The 18,281-nt window shown below is 36.3% G+C and overlaps 1 protein-coding gene across 2 annotated transcripts in view; it reads left to right on the top strand.

The window, feature by feature from the left end:
• Mapk14 (mitogen-activated protein kinase 14) overlaps positions 1 to 18,281 on the top strand; it is a 71,968-nt gene that overhangs the window by 15,465 nt on the left and 38,222 nt on the right. For both annotated transcript variants that reach the window (XM_005318767.5, XM_005318766.4), the window contains exon 2: positions 13,485 to 13,614. In XM_005318767.5, the coding sequence (XP_005318824.1) occupies positions 13,485 to 13,614 (130 nt within the window). The remainder of the gene's footprint in view (positions 1 to 13,484; positions 13,615 to 18,281) is intronic.

Here is an 18,281-nt window from a genome sequence, read left to right as displayed (position 1 = left end):
CCATGATTCATTCTCTTTTATTGCTGAGTAATATTCCATTGTGTATATATACCACATTTTCATCTACTGAAGGGCATCTAGGTTGGTTCCACAGTTTAGCTATTGTGAATTGTGCTGCTATAAACATTGATGTGGCTGTGTCCCTGTCGTATGTTCTTTTTAAGTCCTTTGGGTATAGACTGAGGAGAGGGATAGCTGGGTCAAAGATGGTTTCATTCCCAGTTTTCCAAGGAATCTCTGTACTACTTTCCATATTGGCTGCACCAATTTGCAGTCCCACCAGTAATGTAGGAGTGTACCTTTTTCCCCACATCCTCGCCAACACTTATTGTTGTTTGTATCCTTAATAGCTGCCATTTCTGACTAGAGTGAGATGAAATCTTAGAGTAGTTTTGACTTGCATTTCTCTAATTGCTAGAGGTGATGAACATTTTTTCATATATTGTTGATTGATTGTATATCCTCTTCTGAGAAGTGTCTGTTCAGTTCCTTGGCCCATTTATTAATTAGGTTATTTTTTATTTTTATTTTTTTGGTGTTTAGCTTTTTGAGTTCTTTATATACCCTAGAGATGAGCACTCTATCTGATGTGTGAGTGGTAAAAATTTGATCCCAAGATGTAGACTCTTTATTTACCTCACTGATTGTTTCTTTTGTGGAGAAAAAGCTTTTTAGTTTAAATTCATCCCATTTATTAATTCTTTTTTTTTTTTTTTTTTTTTTTAAAGAGAGAGTGAGAGAGAGAGGGGGAGAGGGACAGAGAGAGAGAGAGAGAATTTTAACATTTATTTATTTTTTCTTAGTTCTTGGCGGACACAACATCTTTGTTGGTATGTGGTGCTGCTGAGGATCGAACCCAGGCCGCACGCATGCTAGGCGAGCACGCTACCGCTTGAGCCACATCCCCGGCCCCCATTTATTAATTCTTGATTTTTAATTCTTGCACTGTAGGAGTCTTATTAAGGAAGTCAGGGCCTAATCTGACATGGTGGAGATTTGGTCCTACTTTTTCTTCTATTAGACTCATGGTCTCTGGTTTAATTCCTAGGTTCTTGATTCACTTTGAGTTGGGTTTTGTGCGTGGGAATACATTTCATTTTTGTTGCATATGGATTTCCAGTTTTCCCAGCACTATTTGTTGAAGGGTTATCTTCAATGTATGTTTTTGGCACCTTGTCTAATATAAGATAACAATTATGGGGGTTAGTCTCTGTCCTCTATTCTGTACCATTGGTCTACCAGTCTATTTTGGTGCCAATACCATGCTATTTAGTGTATAGTTTAAGATCTGGTATAGTGATGCCACCTGCTTTGCTCTTCCTGCTAAGGATTGCTTTAGCTATTCTGGGTCTTTTATTTTTCCAGATGAATTTCATGATTGCTTTTTCTATTTCTATGAGGAATGTCATTGGGATTTTGATTGGAATTACATTAAATCCGTGTAGTGATTTTGGTAGTAGGGGCATTTTGACAATATTAATTCTGCCTATCCAAGAACAAGGGAGATCTTTCCATCTTCTAAGATCTTCTTTAATTTCTTTCTTTAGTGTTCTGTAGTTTTCGTTGTAGGGGTTTTTCATCTCTTTTGTTAGGTTCATTCCCAAGGGTTTTTGTTTGTTTGTTTGTTTTTTATATTTTAGGCTATCGTAAATGGGGTAGTTTTCCTCCTTTCCCTTTCGGAGGATCTGTTGCTGATATACAGAAATGCCTTATTTTTTTTTTCTTAGAGAGTGAGAGAGGAGAGAGAGAGAGAGAGAGAGAATTTTTAATATTTATTTTTTAGTTCTCGGCGGACACAACATCTTTGTTGGTATGTGGTGCTGAGGATCGAACCCGGGCCGCACGCATGCCAGGTGAGCGCGCTACCGCTTGAGCCATATCCCCAGCAAGAAATGCCTTTGATTTATGGGTGTTATTGAAAATTTCAAACACACAAAATTAGAGATTTATTCATAGTGATAAAATCCTATTGAGACTTTAGAAAATAATCTCAAAAGAAAAACAATCATATGTAATATTTTTGCAATCATTATGGGATAACTATTGCTATTGATGAAGAAATATGTCACTTCACATGGCAATCAAAGAAATATTTACTAAATTGATACCACTGTAGCTTTTAAAGCTCCAGTGAAGAAGAATTTTTAAAAATCATTGTATTTTCAAATGGAACATGTACTAATACAGATTAATTACATTTTTTGTCAGGTTTTAAGAGTTTTTGATTGCATATTTAAGTGAATTTCTACATTATTTGGATGTTAGTTTTTATCAGCCCTTGTAAAAATTAAAGTAGTTGTTAAAATATTTTTGTTTCACTATCTTAGAAGCTTTTTTTTTTTTTTTTTAAAGAGAGAGTGAGAGAGAGAGGGGGACAGAGAGAGAGAGAGAATTTTAACATTTATTTATTTTTTCTTAGTTCTCAGTGGATACAACATCTTCGTTTGTATGTGGTGCTGAGGATTGAACGGGGGCCGCAGGCACGCTAGGCGAGCATGCTACCGCTTGAGCCACATCCCCAGCCCTATTTTAGAAGCTTTTGCAGCAGAAATTGTAATGAATAAGGAATGGCAAATTTCTAATGTGTATTGCCATTCCCTGAATCCCAGGTCCACAGCTAATGTCCCTAATAAATTTTATCACAAATATTATTTTCTATCTGAATGAAATTTTCATGAAAATACTTAATTTTCATACAAGTGTTTTGAACTATATATTCTATAAATAGAAATCAATTGCTGTTTTTTCCATTCTGGACCAAGTATCTATTGATGAGGTTTATTGTATGTCCCTTACAGAGGTTTTAAGCCTCTTTGAGAGGAAAGTTTAGAAAGTGAGAAGCGAGTTACTTATAACAATTGTATTAATAACATTTTCTTGTCAATGTGAAAGTTCTATTTTAAGAAACTAAATTCCATTTAAGAATGGAACTATATATAAAACTATATATAAAATGAAAATAGTCAAAATTTTAAAACATTAGTGATGTTTAGATGTTAAAACAAGATACTGAGAGTTAGTGAAGATATGTTAGGATCTCTTACTACTCTGAACAATATATTTTTTGAAGATTTCAAAATCAAAACTTTAGTTCCTGTTTGTGCATAAATTTGCCTCAATTCATAGTATTATTTCTGGAATGGAAGGGACAGAGCATCCATTGCAGAACTACAGTGATATTTGCACATTAATCTAAATTTAAAAGGTAGAAAAATTAGGTTCTGTGAGATTTGTGAACAAAAATATTTCCAGTATGGTAATTTTTGAAATTTGTAACCAGTATAATAGGTAAAGAGAAAGTTTCAACTAGTCTGAACTATTTAGTTACTTCTGAGTAACTAAGGCAAGTTTTGAAGGCTATTGTCAGTTAACCTGTATTTTGACTGGAAAAAAGCCTGGGTTTATATGATCTGAAGAAAAGATGTCATGTCTTTGCAAATTATTTCTTCCCACTTAACTATATTGCACATTTGTTTTTGCTTATTAACATGATTAGGGAATTAGAGAATCATCTATGCCCATTTAAAGAAATTGTAGGCTGGGGATGTGGCTCAGTGGTAGAATGATTGCCTGGCATATATGAGGCATATATATGATCTATAGTACCCCCACTCACACACACACACAAAAAAAAAAAAAAAAAAAGAAGAGGAGGAGGGAAGAAGAAATGGTGAAATCAATTATGATTCCCATAAATTATCAGGACTTGCTAGATAATTCTTCATTCTATTGGAAAATCCAGTTTGTATTTTGAGGAAAATCTTGGTGTAGTCGTTTGTATCCTTATACTGTTTGTGGACACAGGTACTAAGGCAGCACTCACCTTTCTTATTCTTATTTTTGAACTGGAGATTTAACCTAGGGGTGCTTTACCATTGAGCTATATCCCCAGTTCTTTATTTTTATTTTATTTATTTTTGGTACTAGAGATTGAATGCGGGGGGGGGGGGGCCTTAACCACTGAGCTACATCCCCAGACCTTTTTAATATTTTATTTAGAGACAGGGTCTTGCTAAGTTGCTTTGGGCCTTGCTAAGCTGCTGAGGCTGGCTTTGAACTTGCCATCCTCCTTCGTTGGCCTCCTGAGCTGCTGGAATTACAGAAGTGCCCCCATTGTACTCCACCCTAGTCCTTAGGGCTAGGGTGGAGTACAATGTTGGAGTACAAAGTTGCTTAGGGCCTTGCTAGTTTGCTGAGGCTATCCTTGTGCTTGCCACCTTCCTGTCTTCATCCTTCCAGTCTCTGGGATTACTGACATCTGCCCCCACATCTGGCCTAGCACTTTACCTTTCTTAAGAAGTTATTTCCACTCAGCCAACTCTTGAAGCATATTAATCTGTCTTTACCCTATAACAGAAAATCTGCAAGCCAAGTGCCTCATGAAACATAAATATACAAATTCCCCATTTCTTTACCTGTAAAAGTGCTCTTAATAGATCTTTGGAGGATTGTCTGAAGAATATAAAGCTTATTATTTTTCTAAACACACTTAAGATTTCTTTTGGATTAGGTCTGTCTGAGGTATGTTGTTCTCCCCTCCCCCTTTTTGCAATAATGGACTCTATTTTGGCTTTATGACAGCAGTCTGTACTGATGGATGGTTTAAGAAGAGAACCATCTGAAACCCACTATTAAATTTTTGTAAAGATGTTGATTGATGTTGATTAGGACATTTTTACCACATTATACAGTGTCTCCTTCATAAATACACACAGGAGGAACTTTTCTCTGGTTTTATTACAGGAATAATTATGCCTCTCTTCAGTTCTTCTGAGTACCTGGTTTGTTTTTATTATATGGCTCCTGTGACTCAAGTCCTAACTGGTTGTGTTCTCTTTAATCTTGGCTGTAGTGGGCTCAGAGCCAAATATGAGGCCCACCTCTAACGGGCATTTATTTAGAAAGGGCTTCCTGGTATATGCTAACCTCACTGGTACAGACATTTTTATCTTATTTATCTCCCTAAGTCACTTCCTGCATCATTAGGCTGCTTTAAACCTATTGTGTAATATAGTAGAGTATACATAAGTAAATTTAGAAATTAAAATGAAATTGTATTAGAATATATTAAGAATTCAGTGAGGTTTTTTTTTGTTTGTTTGTTAGTTTTTTTTTTTTTTCTCTCTCTCTTCCAGTGGCAGGTCTGGGGAGGCAAGTATAAATGAATAGCAAAACAAACATTCAATTTTATTTAATGAATATTATTGTATGCTAGGCACTGAGTTATAGTCAGCAATTAGCTGAGTGACATTGACATCCTGATATTATAATAATCAATCCTCTTTAATGAATTTTATATTTCTTGTAGGTTTTTAAAACCATCTGAGTGATTTTATACAATATGAGATAATTTTATAGCTTTGGAATACTTTGTATAAATTTACAAAGGAGGGAGAACTTGTTAAACAATGTATCCTGAATTTTAGTTTGGAGAACCTGATTATAATAAAGATGATTCCATTTTATGATACTGTTGATACTGTCATGAAAATAGGTTTTACTTGTAGCACTAGTTTTCAAAATGTGATTAAGAAGAGACTTCCTAACTGGTAATACCAGTAAGTGAATCATTAAGGTAAAACCAGTAGCCTCATCCCCTGGCATTAGGTTGGTGTCCTGGAAAAGAGTGTATGTTGAAATTAGATACAGATATCAAAACCATCTGCACACTAGTTATATGGCCTTAATTGATTTATTAATTTTTCTGACCATGGTTTCATTTTGGAAAATAAATATAATCACATTATCAAGTTACGAGGATTAAACAACCCCCAAAGAATATATGGCATAATCAGATATTCAGTAAGTTTGAGTTTTTTCCTCTTGGAGCATTCAATTGGTTTATGAGTTTTAAAATATGAACTTATGCTTTTGTTAGTTACAATTTGAAGTTTAGAACAAAATATGTAATTTTCCTTCTACAGATACTGCTTTTATTAGTGGTAGAAACAGCAAGCTAGGAAGAACATTGAAATGCTTAATGAGTTGGGGACAGGGGTGGATCATGTATTCCTTGCTTTAGTAGCTTTTTCTATAGGTAAAGTAGAGAGCAGTTTCTGTCAATAATTTCTGCTATCTCTTACAAGTATCATGTTTTTAAAAGTGGGGAGTGTGTGTCCTCTGAAGTAAAAATTAGTATGTTTTAGGGTGATACAATTATGGAAGAAGCAGTGTACATATGAAGATATCCATTGTAGTAGTATTTACATTGTGTGTGTGTGTGTGTGTGTTTTTGAAGGGAATGGCTGTAATGCCTATGAACTCCTGAGCCCCATCCCCATCCCTTTATTTTTTTGAGCCAGGGTCTTCCTAAGTTGCTTAGGGCCTCTCCAAGTTACTGAGGTTGCCTTTGAACCTATGATCCGCCTGCCTCAGCTTCCTGAGCAGCTGGAATTACAGGTCCCTGCACCCAGCATAAATGACAGATTTGAAAATTGTTTAGTAAAATGAAAAATGCTTATAGGATACAACTTTATATACTGTGATTTTAACCCTGAATGTGTCATTTGAAGGAAACATAATTGTTAATAGTGATTTCATTAAACTTAGAGTGCTTTTTTAAGTGACAAAACAACACAGATGATTTAAGTTTCTAACTTTACTACTAACCTTATTAAAAGATGTAAATTCAGTCTGGTGCAATGACACATGCCAGTAATTTGAGCCACTTGGGAGGCTGAGGCAGGAGGATTGGAAATTCAAAATCAGCCTTAGCAAGTTAGTGAGACCCTGGCTTAAAATAAAATATTAAAAAATGGCTGGGACGTGACTTAGTGGTAAGCGACCCTGGGTTCAATTCCTGGTACCAAAAAAAGAAAAGATGTAAGTTCACATTTAAAAAAAAAATAGAAATATGTAAAATGCAAATATATTAAAGTGAGTATAAATTTCTTTTTCCCATAGGATCACTCTTCTGAAACTTATTCTTTTTCTCATCATAATATAGCATGTACATGTAAGCATATGGAGATTCTTGATTGCTGCAGTGTGGGATATGAGAATGTACTGTTTGATTTGTGTTAACTATTCCTCATTGGATGTTCAGATAGTTTCTGGTTTTGTTATTGTGAACAGGCTGCAGTGGACATTTATTTATTTTGAACTCAACTTTTTTGAATCCAACTTACATGTTTTTGCATATAAACTTTAAAGTCCAATTTTTATATTTTTGAGTCCAACTTTATGGAAAGTAGCCAACTCTTTATAATGATACTATTTTCTTGGGCACTTTGCTTCATGTGTATTTTATCATTTCAGATGGTAATGTTTCTTTTTTATCCATAAAAAATCACTTGAGAAGGCAGTTCAGTAAGTATTTCTAAAGTGATATTTTTGTATTTGTGAAATGCCACATTGACACAAGGAACAGCAGAACATGAGTCACTGAAAACTTACCCAAGATAAAGAAATGTATATAGAATATATAGAGTGAAAATTGTTTCTTAGAAAGTATTTTTCATTAGTACTACCCTGAGTTCAATATAAGATCATAGGAAAAATCTTTCCCTTGTGAAGTATAATTAATTATAATGGAAAGCATTTTTGAAAAGAAGCAGAGTTCATGTATTAAAATATATTTAGAGTAGACTGAACTGTTAGCAAAATTGAACCTGCTTGTCCATCATGCTGTAGTGATTAAGAGGTCACATTTGCAGCATACCGCCTGGATTTGAAGTTTTCTGTTTATGCCTTGGGCACATTATTTAACTTCTTTGAGCCTCAGGTTGTTCCTTTGAAAAGTGGGAATTATCATCATGTCTTTTCTTAAGGTTGTTGATAAGGATGTTCATATATGTTTATGTTTAAAAAAAGCACCTAGTAATAATGAGCCCTCAATAAATGTTAGTTTTTAACATTAATACCAATTTCTTGATGGATATTATTGAATTTATAAAAATCGAGGACTATTGTAATGTTGTGAACAACCAATAAAAAAAAAATCGAGGACTAAATGATGAAACTGAAGTTTTCCTTTTGTATTTTGAAATAGCTACATTATAAAATACTCTATGTACTGTGTTTTTGTTAAGCATCTCTCAAGAATGTACCACGCACCAAGCATTGTGCTAAGTCCTATGTACTGTGATGAGTGGAACAAATACACTTCCTGCCCTCAAGATGCTTAGGATGAGTGGGAAAGACATTAATAATGTCTGATATTTGAGCTTTACCATGGATCAGGCTCTTTGCTAAACCAAGTTATATTAAGTTGTAAACTAAGAAGAAGCAGAGCTCATATATTTTATCACCTTTAATCTTAATCTAACAGATAACCATGCTGATTAAATGTAAATATTATCCTTATTTCATATATAAGGCTAAAAGAATTTAATTAACTTTTTAAAGATTGCATAGCTATAAGTGTTAGAACAAGAATTACAATGCAGATAATCTGTTTTTATCTGTTTTATTTATATTTTATTGAATTTGAATTTTTTAAAAAAAATTATTAATTGTTGATGGACCTTTATTTTACTTATTTATTTACATGAGGTGCTGAGAATCAAACTTAGTGCATCACACATGCTAGGCAAGTGCTCTACCAATGAGCCACAACCCCAGCCCAAAACACAGATAATTTTAATCCCCAAACCCAAGTCCTTGCTGAACCACTTTGCTGGATGGTTAATAAATGTATAATAATAATAATTTGTGACTACTGTTGTCTGTAGGGTAGTGATTAATCTTGGTCTCTTTTACTGAGTAGATAATAGGAGTTAAAGAGATAAAAATATGTACTTTATTCCTGGTAATGCTAGCCTGGAGAATGGCTTGGACAGGTAATTCAGGTGAGCTTTTTGTTTCTTCTCCGAATTGAATTTATATTCTCACTGAGGAGCCGACAGCTAGCAACTGCTAGCATTCCTTGTTCCCCGGCCACAGAGAGGAGAAGGCGCTCAGCCTGTAGGAGGCAGGCAAACCCTGAGGTGGGGAGTTGAAGAAGCTGAGTCACATGGGAGCCATGATCATTTCCCTGCTTTGAAGCCAGTTTAGAGAACTGAGTTTAGAGAAGAGTAAACATCTGTGTGGTACTTCTAAGAGGAAGAAGTTATTATCATATGGGTTAGTAGAAGCAAGAGGAGGAGAAGAGAAAGTCCCCCATCCTTTCTGTTGGATAAGGATGAAGTCAGTGAAGCTGTTGAGGCAGACAGTAACTGGCTGGGTCCTCACAGATACATCTCTTGGGGGTGACCAAGGCAATACTTGAAAGATAAGGATGTAGACATGGGATGGCATGGGGGCAGGGGTTAAGAGAATCTTGGGAACCAGGAACAGCCTGTCTGAATAGTTTCAGGAACTGAAAGGAGCCAGCATGTTCAGAACAGTGGTAGGCCTGGCAAGGGAGTGAAGAAGAAGTAACTCAGAATGATAAGAAATTTGCATTTTATTCTGTATGCCAAGGAAATTCCCTGAGGGATTTGAAGCAGATGAATGATTTGTATTTTTAAAATATTGTATGGAATGCAGAATATATTAGAAGGGGACAAAACAGGAAGCAGGGGGTCTACTATCAGAAGACAGACTAATGAGGATGACATGGCTAACATGATGGTTGGCGAAATGAAGAAAAGTTGAATTTGAGATGTATTTTGGAGGGAGATACCCACAAGACTTGCTGATATATTTAGATGGGGGCCAGGAGCTAAAGGAAAAGGGAGAAAGCAAGGATAACACTCCAGTTTCTGACCTTAGCAACTGGATGGACAATCCATTTGTTGAGATAACAGGGAAAGGAATAGTTGTGGGTATTTTGAACTTGCTAAGTTTAAGGTGCTTATGTGTCTTTCATAAGAAAATGTATTGCAGACAGTCAATTCTGAGAACAGATTCCAGTAAAAGATGTAGATTTGGGAGTTTTTAATACATTAAATGGCATTTAATTTGAATTTATGCGAATAAATGAGATCATCTAGGAGAATGCGGGAAAGAGAAGGGAAGATATCCCATGCCCAGGCCCTAAAGAACTGCATCCTGTGGATGGAGGTACATACAGTGGATACAGAGAAGGAACTGCCAGGGAAGTCCTTGGACCAGTAGAAATGTTGATATAGAAGGAGAGTGTTTAGTAAAGGGGAAGTGGTAGTCATGTTAGTTGCTAACCTGAAAAGTGGTCATTGGACTTGATAACAGCAGTTTGGGGGCTGGGGATGTGGCTCAAGCGGTAGCGTGCTCGCCTGGCATGGGTGCGACCCAGGTTCGATCCTCAGCACCACATACAAACAAAGATGTTGTATCTGCCAAAAACTAAAATGTAAATAAAATATTAAAAAAAGAAAAACAGCAGTTTGAATGGAATGGATTGAAGGAAGGATGGGAATTGAGGAAATGAGTCAGTCGTTTAGATCTGTGCTTTCCAATACTTTAGGAGCTGGGTAAATCACCTGGAGATCTTGACAAAAATGTAGATTCTCCTTTAGGGTGCGAGGTTCTGCATTTCTGATGTTCTCTCAGAATGCTACTAGTCCATGGAACACAGATGTATAGCAGATGTATAGTCTAGTGGTTCTTATACTTTAGTGTGTGTTGAAATTAAATAAAGGGGAATTTCTTTTAAATTCACAGTGATATTGATGATACTGGTTCCCATACTTTGGGAGTTTCTGGTATAGGTGACTTTTTTTTTTTTTTTTTTTGAGAATATTGAGATGTGTAGCCATCAAGGGAAATTTTTGTTGAGGATAGAGAATAACTAGAGTATATTTATGCTGGTAAGAATGATACAGCCAGACACAGTGGCACATGCCTGTAATTCCCAGTGATTCAGGAAGCTAAGGCATGAGGATCCAAAGTTCAAGGCCAACCTCAGTACATTAGTGAGACTTAAGCAACTTAGTGAGACCTTGTCTCAAAATAAATAAAAAGGGCTGCTAATGTAGCTTAGTGGTAAATTGTCCCTGGATTCAATCTTCAGTACCCCTCACCCCCCCCCCCCCAAAAAAAAAGTAATAAAGAAGTGAAGTTCCTTGAAGATAAGGGGGATGGTCCGAAGTATGTATTGGTCTTTGATAAGGAGGGCATGTGTCCTTTGTTCTAGAAAAAGGGCAGATTGAGAGAATTGGTTTAAGTGCTGATGTGTTTATAGATTTGGTGATGGACCGATGGAACTCTCCTTGATGGTTTCTGTTTTCCCAGTGAAGGCAAGGGTACCTCTTAAGGGAAGTGGTTGAGTTGGAGGTTTGTGAGAGAAGATGTCAAATGATCAGTCTGGAGTGTAAAAATGAACTCACTAGTAAAGAGAGGCACTATTGAGAGCATATTTGAAGTTAAGGTCAGAAGTTTAAAATGCAGCCAATTGTGTGCTGTTTTGTTCCTTTTATCTTCAGTCACAGTTAGTTCCTTGGATTTGGACATGGGGAGTTAAATGCTTCTGAGATTAGACTTTATCCAGTGAGTATGTGGGGTTGGGGGGAGAGAGGTACAAGTAGCAATTATCATTATTGAGCAAGAAAGGAAATGAGGACAGGAGAGGGCTGAAGGATGGAAACAAGCAATGATGATTAGGTCAACAAATTGCCTAGCCAAGGTACAAGTGAACTAAAGAGAGGAGGATTGTGATGGGAAAAGAGTTTTGTAGGCAGGGCACTTTTTGGTGGGGAGGGAGACCTGAGGAGTGACGGTGAAGATGGTTGGATGAGGTGGAGTTTCCTAGAGTGGTCAGGAAACAGGAGGTTGGATACGCCCTCCACCTGGACGCTGAAGCTGCCAGGAGTAATGACAAAAGTTGGAAGTGGAGAGAGACTTTCAGATGGGAACTCTTTTTGGTGAATGATGGAAAATTCCAGGTCAGTAGATAACAGCATCGGAGAGAGGTGGTTTATCAGGGTTGTGAGCAGAGGCCTTTAGAAAACAGTTGGACAGTAGTGGTCTTGAAGTGGTGCTAATTGGCAAGGAAGATACCCAGCCTGCCTGCTAGCCCTGAAACAAGCTGGCTGGGCGAGCACTCCCCCTCTGATGGAGGGCTGTGAAAGAGGAGTGTCTGCAAGATGCAGCCTCCTCTCACAAAGAGGCAGGAAAGTTCAGAAAAGAGGTTGAAGGTTTACAGGACTGTATCATGAATTGGGAGTTGAAGATTGGAGGGCATAAGCAAAGTCGGAGAGTAAAAGGAGAGGAATAGCTGGGGTACTTACAGAGAGCGGTGAAAGAAAGTTTGGTGTCAATTTGGTGATCATAGATAACCAGAAAGTCTTAGGTGCCCATTATACTGAGATATGAGGAATGATGGAATTAGCTCAATTTCCAAAAATACTTAAAATACACATGACGGTTTCTTGCTGTAGCTGTCTTGTACGGTCCAGCCTCTGCCGGCTTCTGACCTCATTCCCTGTGCTCTCCACTGGCTCCCTGAGCGCTGCTCACACAGCCTGCCATGCTCTGTCTACCTTTGTTTCTTTTTCCATTTGTTTCTTTGCACTTGCTCTTACAAGACATCTTAGCCAAGTGATTAAAAGCATAGAGCTCCAGATTCAGTCTCTCTGCTTTACCACCCTTTAAAACCTCTTTGTGCTCACTGTCCTTGTTTGTGAGTGAGGGAATGACAATACTTACTTTACAGGGGTGTTGAGGGATTAAAAGAGCTAACTTAAGAAAATAAACTAAAGGGCTCAGAATAGTTTCTTTTATGTAGTAAAGATGCAGAATGTTGATTTTTATCATTATTTCTTGTGCTTGAAGTTCATTTTCATACACATGGTTAATGCTGGTTTTAGTTCAGTTCTAAGCGCAAGTGTTCTTCCTCAAACATCCTAGTTAAAGTAGTGTAACTGCACTGGCTTCCCGTCATTCTTTCACTCTTTCTTCCATCAACATTTCATTTTGTTGCAACACCCATCACTATCTGAAATTATTTTATTGTTCTCCCTACTCCTCTCTCCCCAGAGCAGGGATTTGTTGGTTTGTTTCTTACTGTATCTCACCCTCTAGAAAGTGCCAAGTACTTTGTAAGTACACAGGAAATATTAGTACCAGCTCATTTTTCTGAACACAGTATTTTCTAAAGCCTTTACTCTGATCGTCAGCTTATGGTGGCAGATGAAGTGAGGCCCAGGCAGAGGAGACAGAAAAGCCAATACTGTGATTATCAATCTGCTGGCTTATTTGGATCAATTGACTCCCTGTTTTTGTAAAGTTTATTAGAACAGAGCCACACCTGCTTTTTAGCTTATTATCTGGCTGTTTTCCAGCTATAAACAACCACACCTGAGCTATGATGACAGGCCTTGGGGGTGCACGATGTCTGGCCCTTTAGTGAAAAAATTTGCCAACCACTGGTTAGATGCATGAGAAAGACTAGAAGGAAACACCAAAAATAATAGAAGCTGTCTTTGGATAGTGAGATTATAGGTATTTTTGTTTTCTCCCCCCTTTTTCTATTTTGTTTAGGCCCATTTAATTTGGAAATGAAATAAATTTGTGAATATTCAAAAATGGTATTTAGAGCACTTTTAATGGTGGGACTTTTTTCCCCCCCCTTTTCTTCTCTTTAGTGCTGCTTTTGACACAAAAACTGGGTTACGTGTGGCAGTGAAGAAGCTGTCCAGACCATTTCAGTCCATCATTCATGCCAAAAGGACCTACAGAGAGCTGCGGTTACTTAAACACATGAAACATGAAAATGTAAGTTATTCATCCAACGAAGATATAGTTTGTTCTTGGAGTAGACCGGAAAAATTATGATTTAATTCCTGCCAGTGGAAATACATTGGAGTGCATTGAAGTTTGGTTCCTGCTTCTCGGTGTGCTGTGTGTTAGTGGCTACTGGGTTGTCAAGTCAGAGTCTTGAAATAAAAATAGTGCATCTTCCAGGAGTTCTAGTTTTACCTATAAAGTACAACACAAATTTCTTAGGAATGTTTAAAAGATATTAAAAAGGAAATTTTTTTACTCTTTGCCTGGTTTGCTTAAGGCTATGTTATCAATGTGGGGGGTTCATGGCTATTTTCTGTTAACATGGATTATTTTAGTAAAAAAGTTTGAGGAAATGCTTTGATTCACTGAAAGTTCTATTAAAGATGGCTATTTTATATGTGCCCTCAGCTCTGTGTATTCATAGATTAAACCAACCACAAATAGAAAATATTCTGGAGGAAAAAAGATTTGAACTCTAATGAACACATGCAGACTTTTTTGTTATTCCCTAAACAATACAGTAAGGCTGGGGGATAGCTCAGTTGGTAGAGTGCTTGCCTTGCATGCACAAGGGTTCAATCCCCAGCACCAAACAAAACAAAACAAACAAAACAAAAACAAAAAACAGTATAACAACTATTTACATAGTATTTACTTTAGGATTATAGGTAATGTAGAGATGATCTTAAAAGTAGGTGGGAGGATTTGCACAGGTTGCACCATGCCATTTAATAGAAGGAGTGTGGGCATCTGCAGATATTGGTAACCATGGGAGGACTGTACAGTACTTTGATATTATAATTTTTCTTTTTAACCTTCTTTTATCCTAATAAATGTCACATAGTTGTTTAAGTTAAATATAACTTTTTCTTTTCTACCAACTCAGTAATTTGAGAACAATGCCCTTTTGCAAAGGAGTGATTATAAGTCCTAATATGGCAAATCAGTAGATGTAATTGAATTATTAATTGAAAGTGAAAAACTGTTGACGAATGTCACTTAATTTTTTGACTTTCAAAATCAAGAAGAATTTCTGTGACTGCTGTATAACAGGTACTATAAAACTTGTAACATTGTAGAAACAAGGGCCAGAAAGATGTTGAGTCATTGGCCCTATTGGTTGTTACTGCGCACCAAAAAAAAAAAAAAAAATTCAAAATCTGGGAATTCAGAATCTTTCTTTTTTAATGGTTGAACTTTTTTCTCCACAGTAAGGGGAAAAAAAAAAACATAGGTTAGGGGATACTTGATTAGTATACATTTGTCTCATTGATGCAAGTTCTTTCTAAATTGAGAACATGAAGACTTAACATTTGTGATTACATTATGGATGCTTTTTTTTTTAACAGCTGTATCTTTTTGTTCCATGTTTTATTTTGAGTGCATACTATTAAGAAAATCCTTTTTCTACAGGTAACCTCTATTCCTAAGTGTGGTTTTTTATGAGCAGCTGTTTGCAAATCTGGGTTTTAAAAAAGTTCAGTACAGAAAGCTGGGCACAGTGGTGCACACCTGTGATCCTAGAGACCTGGGAGGCTGAGGCAGGAGTATCCCAAGTCAGAGGCCAACCTGGGCAACTTAACATGACCCTTTCTCAAAATTAAATATAAAAAGAGGACTGCGCATGTGGCTTGGTGACAGAGCTGCCCTGGGTGCAATCCTCAGCACTGCAGGATGGGCCAGTTTAGTGCAGAGCTGCAGCCTTTCTAATCATGACATGTTTACAAGAAGTCGAGATATGTGGAAAAAGCTGGCAGGGGAAAGTTTATTCCCAGGTCTGCATAAAATCAAAGTGGCCTGGCAGCTTAACTGATGTGTTTACATTTGGTTTATAACACATTTGAATGTGTATGCTGTTTTTCATTACACATTAATAATGTGACAGAGACATTGTTACAGTTTTTTAAGTAAGAAGAAATATTTCAAAAATGGAATTCAAACTGAACATTTATGGAACCCCAAAATACCTCCAGAGGCTGAAGTATCTCACTGATACTAATTTAAAAACATCTGGTTTAGGAGATTACCAGTTCATTACTTCATTATCTTGCTTTTTTCATATAAACAGTTTTAGCCAGTGTTTAAGACAAAAATTATTTTGGGTTCTCTGAATCTACCTGCTTTGGTTTTTCTAGTAATCATAAGAAATAACCATCTTTAGTTTAGGGTTTTTTTTTTAAGTTGTAGATGGACACAATGCCTTTATTTTATTTATTGATTTTTTATGCGGTGCTGAGGATTGAACCTAGTGCCTCGCACCCGATAGACAAGCTACAGCCTCAGCCCCATCTTTAATTTTTAATGTTTAAATTTTCTGTAATGAGATACTTTGATATATTACATGATACTGGGCTAGTTCTATTTGGATTATAATTTGCTTGTAGAGGTATGGGGGTGGGGGCACAGAATGATAGAATACAATTATTCTAATTTAGGAAAGACTATAGGACTCTTAAGAGGGTTGTTGGGGCTGGGTTTGTGGCTCAGTGGTAGAGTGTTTGCCTAGCATGTGTGAGGCACTGGGTTTGATTCTCAGCACCACGTATAAGTAAATAAATAAAGGTCAATCAACAACTAAAAAAATTTTTTAAAAAAAGAGGGCTGCTGGTATTAGAAAAACAGGATTTTAATTTATATAAATTGTTTTCTAAGCAGCTTGCTTATTAGCTATCCATCTTTTTTATATTAAGATGTTTAGGTTCTATCAGTAGAGGGTCATCTAAACTTAGATATTAGTGACTTGTATTTTTGAACAAAAGAAGGCACATAGTTGAATGTCTCATAGTTCTCTATTCTCTTGACACATTTGAAGCGGGGGTGAGAAGAGGCCAGAAGACTTTGACTTCATGAAGAACATTTTCTGCCTTGTAGTCAACATCTGTGAGGTGCTTATAATGTAAAAGTAGTTTTACACAGTGAAGAACCAAGTCTTCTAGTAGATTTAATTGAGGATTTTTCAAAGAAATCTTCTCCTATATCCTCCTCTTCTTCATTACACTTTTTCTTTTCTCTTTATTTCTTTTTCTTTCTTTTTTTTTTTTATGACTGCTTTGAGTCGCCATCTGGTTTTTAGCTAGCTGTGCGGCCTCCAAAGGTAGCAGTCGCAACAGCTTAAAACTCTTGAAAACTTTGTTGGTGACAGATTTTTTTAGGGGCCAGATGCATATGTAATCTTTTACACAGATATGCCTCTGACCTCGGGGGTAGTTCATCTTGAGTTATTTCTATCAGTGATAACAAATGACAACCAGTTATTACATAGGTGACTGGAGTTAGGGGATGACTACTGTGACTGTGATAGTTCCTCTGAACAAAGTCAGCTGGCCCGTTCTTGATTGAACTCTTGACCTTGCCTCATTAACACCTGCTCTAAGGGGTGATTAGAAGCAGATTGCCAGCTGCATCCTTTTGCAGTCTGGGCAGTTACTTAGAAAGATTGCCAACTTATGTGCCTGGAGATCTGTACATCTTAAATTAAAAATAATTATGGGAATTCTTCCAGAAGTTTTATTGGGGAAGCTTAGATTTGACCTTACTGTGATTAACCCTGTGGTTGTTTTGTTGTGGTTATTTTAAAAGATATTAAACATTGCCTTTGTAGAGTTTTTTTTATTTTGGGGCGTGTGCCAATTTAATAAAAACGTATTATTTCTATGTCATCCTTTGGATTATTATAGGATGATCATTAGAAATATTTGTTGCATAAGTATCAAAAATGTACATTCTAAAAATTTCATTCCTAGATTACTTTTAGGTGACTGAAACCAGATAATGGCAGGATTAAGGGGATAGGCTAAAATATGACTTGAATTGAAAGGGAATTTCCATTTAAGAAGTGAGAAATTAATATATATGGAATATTTCTAAAGTGTTCTCCAGATAAAGCTGAGAAGCCTATGTTTTGCAATATTTTCCTTAGGATTTGTACTTCATAAATACAATTAATGTAAGAAAGGTATTTTGTAAAAGCTCACATCCCACCCCCCTAATGTCATTGGTAGAGCACTTGCCTATCATGTGCAGGGCCCTGGAAATTTTTAGAATGTACATTTATGATACTTATGCAACAAATATTTCTAATGATTATCCTATAATAATTCAAAGGATGATACATAGAAATAATACATTTTTATTAAATTGGCACACAATCCCCAGCACCACAAAACAAACAAATAAACAGAAAATACTTTGATGTAACTTGGGTAGTTTCATACTGTTGTTGTTTTGGTGTGCTTGTGTTAAATACATTAAATATTGTAAATATTTTCCTTTTTAGGAAATTAGATTTTGATAGGGTGTTATTTATTAGTCTGCTTTTCTGTATTATTTTTCCAAGGCAGTGTTAGGTGTACATCTTAAAATTAAATTATACAAAGCTTTTCGCTTTCTTATAGCAAATCATTTGAATAGTTTAGCTTTACATTTCAAATTCTGTTACTGGAAGTAGCTGCTTCAAAAACTTGCTCATGTATGTTATACTTTGTAATTTTTAATGAAATTCTATGGGTTATGATCACTGTGTATGTAGGCGATCCTCAGCTGGTTAGTCCCTTGCCCAAGTCTCCTTCAGAAACCTTGTCTATTTAATCTTCCCCACAGTACTATGAAAATAAGCAATGAAGCTCCATGCTTTTTTTTGAGGTAAATGGAGCTCA

This window comes from Ictidomys tridecemlineatus, chromosome 8 (genome assembly GCF_052094955.1).
Source record: "Ictidomys tridecemlineatus isolate mIctTri1 chromosome 8, mIctTri1.hap1, whole genome shotgun sequence".
Classification (NCBI taxonomy): Eukaryota; Metazoa; Chordata; class Mammalia; order Rodentia; family Sciuridae; genus Ictidomys; species Ictidomys tridecemlineatus.
This window is presented reverse-complemented; position numbering and strand designations above follow the sequence as displayed.